The sequence below is a fragment of the Oncorhynchus masou genome, chromosome 1, assembly GCF_036934945.1.
Source record: "Oncorhynchus masou masou isolate Uvic2021 chromosome 1, UVic_Omas_1.1, whole genome shotgun sequence".
NCBI lineage: Eukaryota > Metazoa > Chordata > Actinopteri > Salmoniformes > Salmonidae > Oncorhynchus > Oncorhynchus masou.
This window is the reverse complement of record NC_088212.1, coordinates 58,294,793-58,313,837: the sequence shown is the minus strand read 5'-3', so window position 1 is coordinate 58,313,837 and position 19,045 is coordinate 58,294,793. Positions and strand designations below refer to the sequence as shown.

At 41.9% G+C, this 19,045-nt stretch overlaps 1 protein-coding gene across 1 annotated transcript; it reads right to left on the bottom strand.

Annotated features, from left to right (window-relative positions):
* Positions 1-1,512: 1,512 nt before the first annotated feature.
* LOC135539737 (hatching enzyme 1.2-like) lies at positions 1,513-18,739 on the bottom strand. The gene is made up of 9 exons (XM_064965852.1): positions 18,599-18,739; positions 17,486-17,585; positions 5,769-5,843; positions 5,527-5,673; positions 5,305-5,422; positions 4,843-5,021; positions 4,466-4,547; positions 4,161-4,285; positions 1,513-1,826 (listed from the first exon to the last, which is right to left on the bottom strand). Exons 1-9 carry the CDS (start codon positions 18,737-18,739, stop codon positions 1,513-1,515), a joined length of 1,281 nt encoding a protein of 426 aa, XP_064821924.1.
* Between the last annotated feature and the right edge of the window lie 306 nt (positions 18,740-19,045).

Below are 19,045 nucleotides of genomic sequence, written 5' to 3'. Positions count from 1 at the left end.
AGAGTACTGGGTAGAACATGGCGCGACCACATCCAAAACTCTACAATACTCCAAAAGACCAACCAACCACCTGTCTCCACCCTGGTTAGATTCTCACGTCTCCGACTGTTTGGTCACCTGGCCAATCTAACCCACCTTAGGAGCCTGCCCTTATCCTCAAGGAGCCATGCCCCAACTGGCCACACCAAAGACGAAGACCAAAAGCCAGAGATGGTCCTACCAGTTGGATGACGACCTACACCACCTCGGACTCAGCACCAGATCAGCCTGGGACCTGGCCCAGAATAAGATGGTGTGGAAATCCATATGTTGAGGCGCCACATTCCAAGGAGCGAGCAAAGACGAGTTAGTGAAGATGCCATTTTCTACAATATGGCATCAGCCATGGTTACCTAAACCTTTTAATTTAAAGTCGATGCAATCCGGTATGAGGTATCTTGACATTCTATTGACATCAGAGTTAAATAAGATAGAATAGAACAACTTCATTTTTCCCGCAAGGGAACTTCTTTTTGTTGTGGTTCAGAAAATAAATAAATAACATTAACATAGTACCTAGGTTAGGCTACACATAGTACCTAGCTACTAGGCATAACTTGCTTGCAAAAATAACAGAGGATAGGACGACAATAACACAACATAAAAACAAACTTAAACAAACAGTGCGTATGCCTCTCGCCATGGTGCTGGCTGGTATTGGCATCCTAAATACAGCAAAAAAAGAAATGTCCCTTTTTCAGGACCCTGTCTTTCAAAGATAATTAGTAAAAACCCAAATAACTTCACAGATCTTCATTTCCCATGCCTGTTAAACGAACCATGAACAATGAATGAACATGCACCTATGGAAGGGTAGTTAAGACACTAACAGCTTACAGATGGTAGGCAATTAAGTTCACAGTTATGAAAACTTAGGACACTAAAGAAGCCTTTCTACTGACTCTGAAAAACACAAAAATATGCCCAGGGTCCCTGCTCATCTGTGTGAACGTGCCCTAGGCATGCTGCAAGGAGGCATGAGGACTGCAGATGTGGCCGGTGCAATAAATTGCAATGTCCGTACTGTGAGACGCCTAAGACAGTGCTACTGGGAGACACGACGGACAGCTGATCATCCTCACAGTGGCAGACCGCGTGTAACAACACCTGCACAGGATCAGTACATCCGAACGTCACACCTGCGGGACAGGTACAGGATGGCAACAACAACTGCCCGAGTTCCACCAGGAACGCACAATCCTTCCATCAGTGCTCAGACTGTCCACAAGAGGCTAGACTGAGGGAGGCTGGACATCACCGGCAACAAAGTCGCCTATGGACATAAACCCACCGTCGCTGGACTAGACAGGACTGGCAAAAGTGCTCTTCACTGACAAGTCACGGTTTTGTCTCACCAGGAGTGATGGTCAGATTCACGTTTATCGTCGAAGGAATGAGCGTTACACCGAGGCCTGTACTCTGGAGTGGGATCAATTTGGAGGTGGAGGGTCCGTCATGGTCTGGGGCGGTGTGTCACAGCATCATCGGACTGAGCTTGTTGTCATTGCAGGCAATCTCAACGCTGTGCAGCACAGGGACGATATCCTCCTCCCTCACGTGGCACCCTTCCTGCAGGCTCATCCTGCCATGACCCTCCAGCATGACAATGCCACCAGCCATACTGCTCATTCTGTGCATAATTTCCTGCAATACAGGAATGTCAGTGTTCTGCCATGGACATCGAAAAGCCCGGATGTCAATCCCATTGAGCACGTCTGGGACCTGCTGGATCGGAGGGTGAGGTCTAGGGCCATTCCACCCAGACAAGTCAGAAAACGTGCAGGTGCCTTGGTGGAAGAGTGGGGTAACATCTCACAGCAAGAATTGTCAAATCTGGTGCAGTCCATGAGGAGGAGATGCACTGCAGTACTTAATGCAGCTGGTGGCCACACCAGATACTAACTTACTTTTGTGTCCCCTTTGTTCAGGGACACATTATTCCATTTCTGTTTGTCACATGTTTGTGGAACTTGTTCAGTTTATGTCTCAGTTGTTGAATCTTGTAATGTTCATGCAAATATTTACAAATGTTAAGTTTGCTGAAAGTAAACGCAGTTGACAGTGAGCGGTTTCTTTTTTTGCTGAGTTTAGATGGTATGTAGCTGGCTGAGGTTGTATGCTGTGTTAAAAGCCTTTGCGAAGCCTAGAATTAGCCATTCATGTGAATAGTTTTGCTAATTCCTGTTGATTACTACTCGTAATACAAAGGATTACTATTTGGTTGGTTTTGGAGGATGCCATGAGATATTTTCCAACAGGCTGGATTTCCCTCAACAATAATTCCACAATAATGAGGATAAGTACGCACTTGAATGGCTAATTTTAGGCTGCACAAAAGTTAACACAATATAACCCCAACGAGCTACACACCAACTAGGAGGGGCAGTAATGTCAAAAGACAATGTTTTTAGAATATTTTTTTCCCACTGCCATCGCTGTACAATCAGCTCCCTTATGTTACGAAATGCTTTTAAAAGTTAGTAATGACACGTGAAAATGTGAGAATTGTATGGCAACGGTATAGACAATGTGAGATAGATGCGAAGATATTGTTGTATATTATATCCAATAATTGGACAAAATGTCAGAGAAGCCAAGGGAAAAGGTATTCAGCTGAAAGTTATTCATAAATTAGATTTGACTCTCCTTAGATTACAATAGGATGGGTTTGTCACAAGACGATGTGTGTTGGCAATGTAAGGTAGGAAAAGGAACACTACTACTTGCACTGTGGGAAAGACAGGTGATGAATCCGTTATGGGACAAACGCCTAACAGTGCATGGAGGACAACCTTGGAGTTCCTATTCCTAGATCACCCAGGGCTCGATTCAGTCCGTAGCACTGAAGATCCGTGCTGCAGCGCAATATAATAATCAAAAGTCAATTTTCCCGAGTTTGCGGAGACTGCATTACTTTCACATTTCAATAATGCACATTTCAATTGTGTTATAACCTGCGACTTCTGCAATGCGCATTGTGTTGAACCCCTAGACTGTCTGTTGAGTGACACGTCCGAAGTAAGAGGGATTAACCAGACAGAATTTAAGAAACACAATTTAAGAAACACATACAACAAGTTTGTAGTCACAAGCTTGATGTATTCATTGCATGCTAGGATAATATGAGCCCAAATACTGAACTTGACTAAATTGAATACGGGGGCACTAGATACGTAAAGTGCTTTAATTTCTAAACAGTAAAACAGATATGAATGAAAATACCCTCAAATAAAATGTGAATTTCGGTATTGTCGCCTCATATTAAACATTGATCTCAAATCCAAAATGCTGGAGTATAGAGCCAAATTAAACATAATAGCTTCACTGTCTAAATTCCAACTATGTAGTATAAGGGAATTGGGGAAAACTAAACTATGAATATTGTACACTTTTATAGATGATATTGTGCATTCAAATTTTATATTGATGTTTTCTCTGTTGAGATGAGTAGGATGTTGAGGGAGAAGTCACTTTTTATGTTTTCCTCAAACTGGTTATAATACTTTTCTTACATAGAAGTAAACACAAAATATTTTTATGATTGTATTTGTTATTCAACACAGTCCACAATTGCTTCTGTTTTGGGTTACTATGAAGACGTTCCATAGCTGTAATACTTGTTCAAAGCATTATAATACTTATGCTGAGTAAAGCATGTATGGACACATATTTGGAGAACTGTATTAAAATGGAAGGATCAACACAGATTAGCTTTTGATTTCTGTTGATCATATTTTTATTGTGATTATTAGAGATTGCACAGCCTTGATGTTTTGAGGCAAATTGAATTCTAATAGTTCTACCACTAGAGGTCAATTTACTCCTTGGGAAGTGAGTCCATGGGAAGTGAGACCACAGGTTTCTATTGGGGGGAAAGGAGAAAACAATAGTGGTTATTTAATCATACACATAAAGTTATGTCCATTGTAATATATCCTCCCACCCTCAATGTCACAATTCTCACAGTTATTAAGCTCTAGATATATTCAAGCTATATTAGCTCTGGGGAAGAGGCATCCAGGAGGTTGTAACGAGGATGTATGATCCATTCTAGCAGCCTTGGCCTAGATTGAATCATCCAAACCCAGGTACAGTAAGTTGTTCAGTGTGACAGTACTCACAGCAGCCATACAGCCTGTTCAGCCTGTCGATGTCGTTCTTGCTCATCTGAGTGGCCTCGCCGAAAGACACGTTGCTGTCGGGGAAGGGCACCATGGTGGGGCGGTTGTTCTTGGAGAAGGCGTACCTGTGACCACAACAAATCACAATGCAACACAATTTAGGCCTACTCAACAATGTCACTGCTGAAGGTACAGTATATATTGGCCTGAATGAAAGGACACTGTGGAAGGGATGGAACATTACGTATAATTGGGGTCCATTCCAGAGATATTTGTAATTATTCGAAAGACATCACATAGCTGACCTCTCGTACTGCATGACAGAGTTGTAGTCATAGGGAGTTCCTTGGTTCAGAGTGGCGATCTTGTCGAAGTTGTACTTCATGTCTGGGATAAACAGATTAAACACAAAATGTTCATAGAGCTGATAGGCTGCGTTTCACCCTACTTTATGAGCAAGATCCCTCAGTTACAATATTAATAAACAGAAATGAACAACTATAGAACTATAGATGACACTACAGCTTGAAAAACAAAAAGCAGGCATGCTGACAAGTACAGCATTATGCAGCCCCCAAAATATTGTCTTTTGTTAGAATTAGCAGTTAGAGATAGAGGCCGTTTCTTATCATGTAAAGTGAAAGTAAGTTCAAGGGAAACAGGATAAATGAATGGTATTGACCATCAATGATGTCCTCCCAGTAGACATGGATGTGGTTGTCACGGTCGCTGCGGGTCTGCTCGTGGTTAAAGCCCAGGGCGTGGAGGAGCTCATGCTGGACGGTGCTGTGGTACAGGCAGCCCTGACGGGCCAGAGACACAGTCTGGGCATTACCCTGACGGCCAACATAGGAGTAACATCTGTGAAGAAGAGCAGAGGAGAGTCAAGGTGCACCAATCCAATGCCAGAAATAAGGCCTACCCTAATCATCTAGTTCATTGTAAGGGTTTTAGGAAACCTCGGGGTAATGGGTTCATAAGAGATACATGGTGGTGGGGATCAACAACTATTATTGTAGGGATTATAATCTTCAAAGGGAAATTCAGTTACATATGTATTGATGTGACTTTCCTAGTTAAATGAAGGTTACATAAAATAGTAATGTTTAATTTGTTTAATAATGTTGTTTAAATTCAGGCTCACCCGCTGCGAGACTCAATGCTGAGGTAGTCCCTTTCATTCTGGCGCTGGAAGAAGCGGATGCAGGTGGTTTCGGCAAAGGAGTCAAGACCCCGCAGGATGATAGCTACTTCGCGAGATGCTGTTGTAGAGATCAAATGAACAACAACCGATAGTGAAAGTGTTGCATCGCTTGTGCAATATCTCAACATATGAAATGAAATGTACACAAAAGTGAACACTTACAGAAGTGGTTGGCAATAACGTAGGGCACCCAGATGTTTCCGTCACTGTACTTTTGCCACAGACATCCGCGGGCGGTGCAGGGGTCAGCGTTCTTCTCCGAGGGAATGGCAATGTCTCCCATCAGAGTAGGCTCATCGGCTTCGGGGGCTTGAGTAAAGAACATGGAGAACAGGTTACTCTGAGGGTTAATCCAAAATATTAATCTGCATCCTCTTTATTCCTTGAGCATTGAACCAACTTACTGAGGTCCCTGTTGGCTCTGGTCAGCAGCTCACCAACAGAGAGCTCAGCAGAGGTGTCTTCTTCCACAACATTCTCTGTAAGAAAGAACATTGGATCCATTAAGTATGCTAAATCATGACATTGTTTTTATTATTTATATGCTTGGTAATGTGAGATAGTGCCAAAACTGTTTTTTTTTCTCACCTTCAAACTTTGTATGACAATGTGAAAAAAGACAACGACAACGGAGAATACATATAAAATGAACATAGAGAATATGAATTCATGAAGAGCAAAATACATGAAAATACATCGAGCTCCAAAAGTATTGGAACTGTGACACATTTGTCGTTGTTTTGGCTTTGTACTCCAGCATTTTGGATTTGAAATTATACAATGACTATGAGGTTAAAGTGCAAACTGCCTGCTTTAATTTGAGGGTATTTTCATCCATATCACAAATGTTATACCCTCAAGGCATGCTATCTACTCACCATTACAATAACAGAAGGTTAGCATTTTCTGGCGGGGTATGATATTCATGCGTCTGTAACTTTCTCACTAATCATTATTTTATTTTTATTTGTATTTCGCCTTTATTTAACCAGGTAGGCAAGTTGAGAACAAGTTCTCATTTACAACTGCAACCTGGCCAAGATAAAGCAAAGCAGTTCGACACATACAACAAACAACACAGAGTTACACATGGAGTAAACAAACAAACAGTCAATATTACAGTATAAAAACAAGTCTATGTACAATGTGTGCAAATGAGGTGAGATAAGGGAGGTAAGGCAATAAGTAGGCCATGGTGGCGAAGTAGATACAAAATAGCAATTAAACACTGGAATGGTAGATGTGCAAAGATAAATAAATAAATACAATAGGGGATGAGGTGGTTGTTTTGCCTATTTACAGATGGGCTATGTACAGGTGCAGTGATCTGTGAGCCGCTCTGACAGCTAGTGAGGGAGATAAGTGTCTCCAGTTTCAGTGATTTTTGTAGTTCGTTCCAGTCATTGGCAGCAGAGAACTGGAAGGAGAGGCGGCCAAAGGAGGAATTTGCTTTGGGGGTGACCAGTGAGATATACCTGCTGAAGTGCGTGCTACGGGTGGGTGCTGGTATGGTGACCAGCGAGCTGAGATAAGGCGGGGCTTTACCTAGCAGGGTCTTGTAGATGACCTGGAGCCAGTGGGTTTGGCGATGAGTATGAAGCGAGGGCCAGCCAACGAGAGCGTACAGGTTGCAGTTGTGGGTAGTATATGGGGCTTTGGTGACAAAACGGATGGCACTGTGATAGACTGCATCCAATTTGTTGAGTAGTGTTGGGGGCTATTTTGTAAATGACATTGCTGAAGTCGAGGATCGGTAGGATGGTCAGTTTTACGAGGGTATGTTTGGCTGCATGAGTGAAGGATGCTTTGTTGCGAAATAGGAAGCCAATTCTAGATTTAATTCTGGATTGGAGATGTTTGGAAGGAGAGATTACAGTCTAACCAGACACCAGAGTAGTGATGATGGACGGGCGGGCAGGTGCGAGCAGCGATCGGTTGAAGAGCATGCATTTAGTTTTACTTGTATTTAAGAGCAGTTGGAGGCCATGGAAGGAGAGTTGTATGGCATTGAAGCTTGTCTGGAGGGTAGTTAACACAGTGTCCAAAGAAGGGCCAGAAGTATACAGAATGGTGTCTATTGCGTAGAGGTGGATCAGAGACTCACCAGCAGCCAGAGTGACATCATTGATGTATACAGAGAAGAGAGTTGGCCCAAGAATTGAACCCTGTGGCACCCCTATAGAGACTGCCAGAGGCCTGGAGAACAGGCCCTCCGATTTGACACACTGAACTCTATCGGAGAAGTAGTTGGTGAACAAGGCGAGGCAATCATTTAAGAAACCAAGGCTGTTGAGTCTGCCGATAAGGATGTGGTGATTGACAGAGTCGAAGGCCTTGGCCTGGTCGATTAATACGGCTGCACAGTATTGTTTCTTATCGATGGCGGTTATGATATCGTTTAGGATCTTGAGCTTGGCTGAGGTGCACCCATGACCAGCTCTGAAACCAGATTGCATAGCGGAGAAGGTACGGTGGGATTCGAAATGGTCGGTTATCTGTTTGTTAACGAACATCACTTGACATGAAAACAATTACACACAAAACATGATGGGAAACAGAGTAGATTGATTGGGGAAATGAAAACCAGGTGTGTATGAAAACAAGTCAAGACAAATGGACATATGAAAATTGGAGTGGCAATGGCAAGAAAGCCGGTGACGTCGCTCGCCGAACACCGCCCGAACAAGGAGAGGAGCCGACTTCGGCGGAAGTCGTGACACTAGGTAACTGGTAAGTTAGCGAGCTTGAATCATTTGTCAGCACACGAGTGCTGAACGATGGGTGCTTTTTGTGGTCGGTTCAGTATTAAAAAAATAATCATGGTTTTCGAATGTAGGTTTAATTATTTTTTTAACTTTAAATGTACTATGCATTAAATCAAATCAAATCAAATGTTATTGGTCACATACACATGGTTAGCAAATGTAAATGCGAGTGTAGCGAAATGCCTGGACAAGAGGAATACCTATGTACCTTTAACACCATAGTACCTCCAAGCTCATCAACAAGCTTGGGGCCCTGGGTCTGAACCCCGCCCTGTGCAACCTGGTTCTGGACTTCCTGACAGGCCGCACCCAGGTGATGAATGGAGGTAGCAACACCTCTACTTCACTCATCCTCAACACACTGGGTCCTGGACTTCCTGACAGGCCGCCCCAAGGTGGTGAAGGGAGGTAACAACACCTCCACTTCACTGATCCTCAATACAGGGCCCCCACAAGGCATAGTCAGCCCCCTCTTGTACTCCTTGTTCACCCATGACTGCATGGCCACACACGCCTCCAACTCAATCAAGTTTGTAGACGACACAACCATTACCAACAATGATGAGAGACTACAGGGAGGAGGTGAGGGCCCTGGTGGAGTGGTGCCAGGAAATAACCTCTCCTTCAACGTCAAAAAAATGAAAGAGCAGATGGTGGACTTCAGGAAAAAGCAGAGGGAGCATGCCCCTATCCACATTGATGGGACCGCAGTGTGGTGAAGAAGACTGTTATGCACTTGAGTGAAGACCCAAAAGCGGTTTAACAGAAACAGAGTTCTTTAATGAGAAAACAGGAATGGCATAGATCCTCTTCCGACGTTGACAATGGCACAATAGACTACCCGCAGAGAGGGCGACAAATGAAACATAAAGTCCCTCTGATGAATAGCAGGTTAGCGGCGACAGGCTGCAGGTCGCTCTGGGTCGGTGCGGGTCACAGAGGAACGGTGGTACCTGATCACACGTAGCATCAGATGAACTGGACACAGTGCAAACGAAAGACAGTTAGAAGTGTACAGGATGCACCTGCCAGGCAGACTCCGACAGGATAGGACAAGGAGGAAGCAAACGAGACGATAGCTTGCTTCTGGCATGAGAAACACAAACGAGAATCTGACACCGAAAGTAGCAGGAACAGAGAGAGAAATAGAGACCTAATCAGAGGGAAAAAAGGGAACAGGTGGGGAAAGGGTGAACGAGGTAGTTAGGGGAGATGAGGAACAGCTGGAGAAGGAGAGAAAGAGAAGGTAACCTAATAAGACCAGCAGAGAGAGACAGAGTGAAGAGAAAGGACAGGAACAGACATAATAAGACATGACAAAGACCCTCACAAACTTTTATAGATTCACAATTGAGAGCATCCTGTAGGGCTGTATCACCGCCTGGTATGGCAACTGCACCGCCCGCAACCGCAGGGCTCTCCAACACAGGGACGGACTGGGACACCAGTAACAGTGGGACCTTAAAAATACTTCACACAAGAAATACATTGAACTCCAAATGTATTGGGACAGTGACACATTTTTTTTTTTTTTTGGCTCCCTATCAAGAATTTTGGATTTGAAACGATACAATGACTATGAGGTTAAAGTGCAGACTGACAGCTTTCATTTGAGAGTATTTTCATACATATCACAAATATTTTACCCCCAAGACAAGCTAACTTCTCACCACTACAATAACGGGAGATTAGCATTTTGGGCGGGTGTATGATATTTGTGCATCTGTAACTTTCTCACTCATCATTAGTCACAATTCATTCAGGATTATCCATAATCATGGTAGCCTTCACATTAATGTTAAAGTTTTTACAAACATATTCTGCTCTTATTAACAATAAAAGGGATTCTAAAATGACACAATACATTTTTTACCAGTATTTTCTATTGGGCACGAAATAGTCTGAAACACAACCAAAACAAACAGCAAATGTATCCAACAAATTTGTAGTCACAAGCTTGATGCAGTCAGTGCGTGCTAGGAATATGGGATGATGGTCACTCTGACAGAGCTCCAGAGTTCTTCTGTAGAGATGGGAGAACCTTCCAGAAAGACAACCATCTCTGCAGCACTCCACTAATCAGGCCTTTATGGCCAGATAGAAGCCACTCCTCAGTAACTGTCACACCCTGATCGGTTTAACCTGTCTTTGTGCTCCACCCTCCCCTCCAGGTGTCGCCCACATTCATCTTGTCTTTTCAGGTCTTACCAGTGTGCTTTCCCGTTTTCTTGTTTCTCAAGTGTTTGTCTCCTAGTTTTCCCGGTTCGGACCTTTTCTGACTGCCCTGACCCGAGCCTACCTGCCGTCCTGTCCCTGCCTGACTCTGACCTGATTACAAACTTCTGCCTGCCATGACTCCGAGCCTGCCTGCCATCCTGTACCTACCTGACTCTGACCTGATTTCGAACCTCTGCCTGTCCTCGACCTGCCCTTTGCTCCGTGCATTAATTCTTGCGACTAGGGGGCGATATTTTAATTTTTGGATGAAAAACGTTCCCGTTTTAAACACGATATTTTGTCACAAAAAGATGCTTGACTATGCATATAATTGACAGCTTTGGAAAGAAAACACTCTGACGTTTCCAAAAAGATATTGTCTGTCAGTGCCACAGAACTGATGTTACAGGCTAAATAAAAATCAGATAAAAATCCAACCAGGAAGCGCCACATTTTTTTGAAACCGCCTCATGCCAATGACTCCTTATATGGCTGTGAATGAGCTACGAATGAGCTTACGTTTCCCACGTATTCCCCAAGGTGTCTACAGCATTGTGACGTCTTTTTACGCATTTCCATTGAAGAATAGCCGTAAGGGACCATATATAGCAAGTGGTCACATGGTGTCTCCCGCAGAAAATCTTGCGTAAAATACTGAGGTAGCCATTATGCCATGATAAACTTACACAAATGCTTGTCTAGCATTGGCTGTAACGCATATTTTGAAAATCTGAGATGACAGTGTTGTTAACAAAAGGCTAAGCTTATGTTTGAATATATTTATTTCATTTCATTTGCGATTTTCATGAATAGGAAAAGTTTCTAGGGGTATTTATGTCTGCTGCGTTATGCTAATTCGTTTGAGGCTATGATTACGATCCCGGATCCGGGATTCCTCGTCGCAAAAGGTTAATAAATGATTGAGAACTGTACATCCACCTCCTGTGTCTGCATCGGGGCCACTCCTGAGTCGTGATAGTAAAAGGCACATGACAACCTGCTTGGAGTTTGCCAAAAGGCACCTAAAGGACTCTCAGACCAATGGAAACAAGATTCTCTGGACTGATGAAAGCAAGATTGAACTCTTTAGCCTGAATGCCAAGCATCATGTCTGGGGGATACCTGGCACCATCCCTACAGTGAAGCATGGTGGTGGCAGCATCATGCTGAGGGGATGTTTTCAGTGGTAGGGATTGAGAGACTCGTCAGGATCGAGGCAAAGATAATCGGAACAAAGTACAGAGAGATCCTTGATGAAAACCTGATCCAGAGAGCTCAGGACCTCAGACTGGGGCAAAGGTTTGCCTTCCAACAGGACAATGACACTAAGCACAAAGCCAAGACAATGAAAGAGTGTCTTCGGGACAAGTCTCTGAATGTCCCTGAGTGGCCCATTCAGAGCCCAAAATTTAACCCGATCGAACATCTCTGTAAAGACCTGAAAACAGCTGTTGAGAAACGCTCCTCGTACAAACTGACAGAGCTTGAGAGGATCTGCAGAGAAGAATGGGAGAAACTCCCCAAATACAGGTGTGTCTAGCTTGAGGCGTCGTATCCAAGAAGACTCGAGGCTGTAATCGCTGTCAAAGGTGCTTCAACAAAGTACTGAGTAAAGGGTCTCAATACTTATGTAAAAGTGATATTTCTTAATTTGTATTTTTATACATTTGCAACAATTTCTAAAAAACAGTTTTTGCTTTGTCATTATGGGGTATTGTGTGGAGATTGATGAGGAACCAAAAAAAAAAATTTTTTTAGAATAAGGCTGTAACATAACAAAATGTGGGAAAAGTCAAGGGGTCTGAATACTTTCTGAATGCACTGTTTGTCCAAATACATTTTGGTCATCTGAAATGGGGGTCCCGCTGTTACTAGGGTCCCAGTAGGTCCCAGTGTTACTTTGAAAATGCATTGACTGTTCGATTGACTTTAGCAAAGCGTCAATCTTATGGCATGGTTGCTCCGTATCCTGTGTCACCTACCTAAGTCAGTTCCTCAACCTAGACAAAGGAGTTCACAAGTATCAGGGCCAGGAGACCCACAGTGAACTTGAAATATGGCAGCAAAAGGACTGTAGGATGAATACAAACATATAGGGAAAACCATTAAAAACAGCCATGGTGTTATTCAATGAAGCTCACACACAGTAGGGATACTATGGTGGAAATTACAAGATTGTGTTATAATATTTTTATTGCATTAAATGGTTGTTTTATGCAACGTAATAGAAGGTTCATATATATTGTGTCTGTGTGAACTGAAAGTGGGCCTTTGGGAGATAACACTGACAGGAGATTTACTATGTATTTTGGGTGATAAAACCTAGAGACCGCATTCCAGAGCATGAGTTAATGTTTCTGTTCTATATGGTACCAGGGAGAGATTACCCCACAAACAGACCTTGGTCTCTACACAAAGATAACTGTTTTTAAAGCAGATACTGGCTGCTGTGAATTATAAGTGTCTTTCATACAAATCTTAACCTTGTGACCCATTCCATACATCTGTTGTTCATCTTGTAGGTTGAAAGGGGTGTATCTTGGCTATAAAAGACCTTTGTACTTTTGTCTCGGGGCTCTCAATGAATCATCTGAGGGTGATTCATCGACCAGCCATCATAATCGTAGAGCACTCAATCGATTCACTTTATGTGTGCGTTGTATTGACCTGCTGCCCTATTAATAAGTGAAGAAAGATTTAGTTTAAGTATGTAACTCTGTGTGATAAGTTTGTTTCTCCTCATTTGATAATAAAGAAATGAACCACCACAATCCTGAGCACATCGCTTACCTCAGAGCTCCAAGAAGTAATGGGTGAAATGGCAGTAGTTGGGGTCGTTTTTGATTCTGTTTCCTCAGGCATTACCCGTAGATAACGGACCCCCAAATAAGGGAATATGGGCACACGAATATGCTGAAAGATAAGGACATTTTATCTTGAGTCGAGGTTGCTGCACATCAGGTGGGAATTCTGCAGGAAATCCTTGAAACGTGTGTGAAACATGACACGGTGTGAGGTGTGTAAACATTTTGTACATGACATTTTGTTCCAATGTTAACACTACCTTACTAGATAGTGTATTTGCCAAAGTTGTGATAACTAGCGAACACCTTTCATCTGTGGTTGCTAGATATTAGTCTTAGCAAGTAATGTTAAACACCAGATAGATATTATTATTATTATTATTAGCTAGCAGTGGATAACATAACTAGCTAAGCCTAAATTGTATAAATCATGATAATGAGGATAGTGTTATGTGTATAGTACATAGAGTGTCTATGATATATTGTTATATATCCTCTTCTCTCTCACAGATTCCCATAATGTCTCACACTCCAGGATGGGAAAATGCTAACAAGAAAGAAACAGATGAAAACACAGAAGGGGACTATGAGACCCTATGTTCATTTTGTATTTTTAAATAGTTAATCTGTTTCCAATTTCTATTTTGGAATGTTAAAAAGGGACAAAAGACACCCCCGTTTTTTCTGAATTAGCTTGTCTACTCACTATACCAATGATAGGCTACAGATTTTGAGGCACTGAAATAAAAATTGTTTTCCCAATGTATCCTTCTATTAACTTAAAAAAAATCTTACTATGTATTGCATGTTTGAGGATATTATATGCTGTTATAAATATTTATATTTGTATATATTTATATTTTTAGAAGGTATACATATTGGTAGGCATAACTCATGAATAGATTGTCAGTAGGTTTCCACTTTCTTCAAATATATCTTTTCAGCTGTTAATATAATAAGATAAGATAGAATATAAGATAAGATAGAAGATACATTGTAGATAAAATAAAAAAATTGATTAATAACAGTTAAGCTTGGTTTAGCTAGTTAAATAATGCTGAAACCTAAAGTGTTGAATATAAAATGTTTAAAAAAAACTACAACAGAACTGTACATTAAGTAATATTCAACAAAAATGCATATTTGAAGCTATTTTTCTATCTTCATTACTTGCTTGTCTTTGTGTTGGAAATGTATCTGCACAACTACACACATTCGGCTTGGCAATTATCCTGTTTGCTCCTAACAATAATTCCCTAAAGGAATTAAAACATCAATATAATAATCAACCCAAAGGTAGGGCTTATATTCATTGTTTCCACTAAAAAATCCACTGGAAGTACATAGTTTTACACTTTTCAAATGGATGGGCAGTGTTCCTCTTCAACCCCTTTACAAAATCCCTCCCAATCCTCAACCTACATTCTCTAAACACTCAGGTTACCATCTAAAAAAAGCATTTAATTGTGAGCGGTTCTTTTCGAGTATCTGAGCAAAACAATAAGAAAGTTGTTACCTACAGGCTTTATTTTATATTTAACCAGGCAAGTCAGTTAAGAACAAATTATTATTTACAATGACAGCCTACACCAGCCAAACCCGGACAACGCTGTACCAATTGTGCACCGCCATACGAGACTCCCAATCACAGCCAGTTGTGATACAGCCTGGATTCGAACCATGGTGTCTGCAGTGAAACCTCAAGCACTGAAATGCAGTGCCTTAGAACATTGTGCCACTCGGGAGCTTGTTGATGTCTAACTAACACACTCCATGTGTCTTCACTACTGTCTTGTGTTTCTGAGCCATTTAGTCATGTTTTATTTAAATCCATAAGCCTATCAAAGCCACAATTACATCACGTCTGAGTTATCTTCCATTACGCAAAGTGAAGTAGATAAGTATGTGAATGATGGCACTGTGGTTAAAATAACCATTTCCATTTGAATGCCCTTCGGCTAAATTATTGTATTACATTTTTTTTATGTGATTTATTAGAATCAACCATTTGCAGACGCCAATGGCAACAGCTAGTCTTACTGAGGTCCGACAAAACAAACAATACATTACAGACAAAAGACTTTACAATTTACATACACTTAAAAACATTAAGATGTGGTGTGCGGGCATCTATCAGTTACACATACTACATGTCATTACATACACAAAACAGGTAGGTCACATGGGTGAGAGGCGTCGTGCCATGAGGTGTTGCTTTATTTGTTTTTTGAAACCAGGTTTGCGGTCTGTATAATACTGTACGTTTCCTTGAATTTGTTCTGGACCTGGGGACTGTGAAAAGACCCCTGGTGGCATGTCTGCTGGGGTAAGTGTGTGTGTCAGCGCTGTGTGTAATTTGACTATGGAAACAATTTGGAATTTCCAACACATTAATGTTTCTCATAAAAACAAGAAGTGACGCAGTCAGTCTTTCCTCAACTCTTAGCCAAGAGAGACTGGCATGCATAGTATTAATATTAGCCCTCTTCACTACTGTCAGACTTGCTGCTCTACTCTGGGCCAGCTGCAGCTTAACTCTGCCTTTTTTTGCAGCAATTGACCATATGACTGGACAATAATCAAGATAAGATAAAACTAGAGCCTGCAGGACTTGGTTTGTGAAGTGTGATGTCAAAAAAGCAGAGCATCTCTTTATTACGGACAGACCTCTCCCCATCTTTACATCCATTGAATCTATGTTTTGACCATGACAGTTTACAATCTAAGGTAACACCAAGTATTTTTGTCTCCTCAATTTGTTCTGTTATTTAAGTGTTTACAGTGCTTGCTGAGGCTGCTGTCCGGATTGGATTTTGGAACATAAAATGTGTAGTCATTGTAGCCTATAAATTAAATATAGCCTACAGTGTAGAGTAGCAGAAAATCTAGAATAGAGCACAGTATAATAACTATTGAGGGTTATGAAAAAATCCCCAGAAAGAAAATCCTGTCTCCCAAATGGGGATCCCACCCTTAGATTTATGATCAAACCTTGTCATCACAGTTAGGTCCAACACTACCACCTACTGGATCAATTGAGGTTGTGTTCAGTAAGGAGAAACCATTTTGAAGTCGTGTTAAATGGGGATTCTGAATTTTTCCAATAATGAAGCAATATTCTGCAGCAGGCGGCCCAACATAATTGTATTGCTTTTGTACTTTACTCTCATCTGCGGAGATGGCCTTCAAATATCATTAACCCAGTGTTTCCCATATTCATCTCAAACATCCCAGTCACATTTTCTTCCGCAATTGGCCCCTTAACTTTAAACCATATTAGGGTTTATTCCATATGAAAGTGGCGCATGGTTTTCCAGGAAGTAGCCTTGTAGTTTTTAAATTTTTGATGTTTTTTTGAATGGTATTCAATGGGTAAAAACGTAGTGCAATGGTTTTCAGCGTACTTTTTTTTATAAAAGGCATCTGGTAGAGGTAAATTCAGCCACAACCAAGAATTTACACTGAACCAAAATATAAACGCAACATGCAACAATTTCAATGATTTTACTAAGATACAGTTCATATATCGAAATCAGTCAATTGAAATAAACTCCTTAGGACGTAATTTATGGATTTCACATGACTGGGAATACAGATATGCATCTGATATTCATAGACACCTTAAAAAAGAAAGTAGGGGCGTGGATCAGAAAACCAGTCAGAATCTGGTGTGACCATCACTCCTTCGCATAGAGTTGATCAGGCTGTTGATTGTGGCCTGTGGAATATTGTTTTAATGTCACATGCACAAGTACAGTGAAATGCTTTTCTTGCAAACTCATAACCCAACAATGCAATAATCAATAACAATGTATTACTACAAAAAAAAAACACACGACAAATAAGAATATGAAATATGAAATACAATAAAAAGTAAGTAAGCAAGCATACTATAATATAGGAAGTATTTAAAAAGTAAGTTCCAATACGAAATTGACATGTGCCGGGATACTGGAGTAATGGAGGTAGATATGTATAGGGGTAAGGGGACTAGGCAACAGGATTTAAGATAAACAGAGTAGCAGAAGTGGGTGTGCGGGTGTGTAGAGTCAGTATAAATTGTATGTGCATATTATGTGTGAGTGAGCAAATGATGGAGTAAGTGTTTGTGTGTGTGAAAGTGTGACAGTGTGTGTGAGTCTGTAGGGCCTTGTGAGTGTGCACAGAAACAGTGCAAATATTGAAATTAAAGTTCAATAAAGATACCAGCTAAACTCAGTCCGTGTAGCTATTTTGTTAGCTATTTATCAGTCGTATTGCTTAGGGATAGAAGCTGTTCAAGAGCCTGTTGGTGTCAGACTTGATGCACCGGTACCTCTTGACATGCACCGGTACCTCTTGACATGCACTGGTACCTCTTGACATGCACCGGTACCTCTTGACATGCACCGGTACCTCTTGACATGCACCGGTACCTCTTGACATGCACCGGTACCTGTAACACATAAACGTGTTTAGCAGATGTTATTGGGGGTGTGGCAAAATGCTTGTGTTTCTAGCTCCAACAGTGCAGTAATATCCAACAAAAAACATCTGACAATTTCACAACAATACACACAATACACACAAATCTAAAGTAAAGGAATGGAATTTATAATGTATAAATATTTGGGTGAGCAATGTCAGAGCGGCATAGACTAAGATACAGTAGAATAGGATAGAATACATTACATACATATAAGATGAGTAATGCAAAATATGTAAACATTATTCAAGTGACTAGCATTACATTATTAAAGTGGCCAGTGATGATTTCAAGTCTATAGAGGGCAGCCTCTAATGTGCTGGTGATGGCACACGTGTGGTTGGGGTCTTTGACGATTTTCAGGGAATCTTTTTCAAACACCTGACATAGAGGTCCTGGATGGCAGGGAGCTCAGACCCGGTGATGTACTGGGCTGTCCGCACAACCCTCTGTATGTCCACGCTATTACCATACCAAGCAGTGCCAAGCAGTGATGCAGCCAGTCAAAATGCTCTCAATTGTACAGCTGTAGAACCTTTTCAGGATTTGAGGGCCCATGCCAAACTTTTTCAAACTCCTGAGGGGGAAGAGGCTCTGTCGCTCATTCCTCACGACTGTGCGTGTGTGTTTGGACCATTTTTTGTGATTTGGACACAGACCACTGCCGCCCCGTCGATGTGGATGTGGATGGGGATGTGCTCGACCCCCCCATTTCCTATAGTCCACGATCAGCTCCTTGGTCTTGCTGACTTTGAGGGAGAGGTTGTTGCTCTGGCACCACACTGCCAGGTCAGTGACCTCCTCTCTGTAGGCTTACTCATCATTGCTGGTGATCAGGCCTACCACTGTCGCGGTTTCAGAGAACTTGATAATGGTGTTGGAGACGTGTGTAGCCACACAGTTGTGGGTGAACAGGGAGTACAGGAGGAGACTAAGCAAACCCCTGTGTTAAGGGTCAGCATGTTGGACGTGATGTTGCCTACCCTCACCACCTGGGGTCGGCCGGTCTGGAAGTGCAGGATCCAGTTGCAGAGGGAGGTGTTCAGACCCAGTGTCTTAAGCTTGGTGACAAGCTTGGAGGGTATAATGGTGCTGAACGCAGAGCTGTAGTCAAGGAACAGCATACTCACATAGGTATTCCTCTTATCTAGGTGGGTGTGGGCAGTGTGGAGAGCAATTGTGATTGTGTCGTCTATGAATCTGATGGGGCGGCATGAAAATTGGATTGGGTCTAGGGTGGCTGGGATGGTGGGAGTTAACATGTGCCATAACCAACCTCTCAAAGCACTTCATGATTAAAGCGCTTCATGAACGGGAAAACGGCGCCACATGGGATGGCTGGCGTTTTACGGGCTCCTAACCAACTGTGCCACTTTGTTTGATTTTTTCACATTGTTTGTACAAGTACATAAAGTTGCTGCTACTGACTC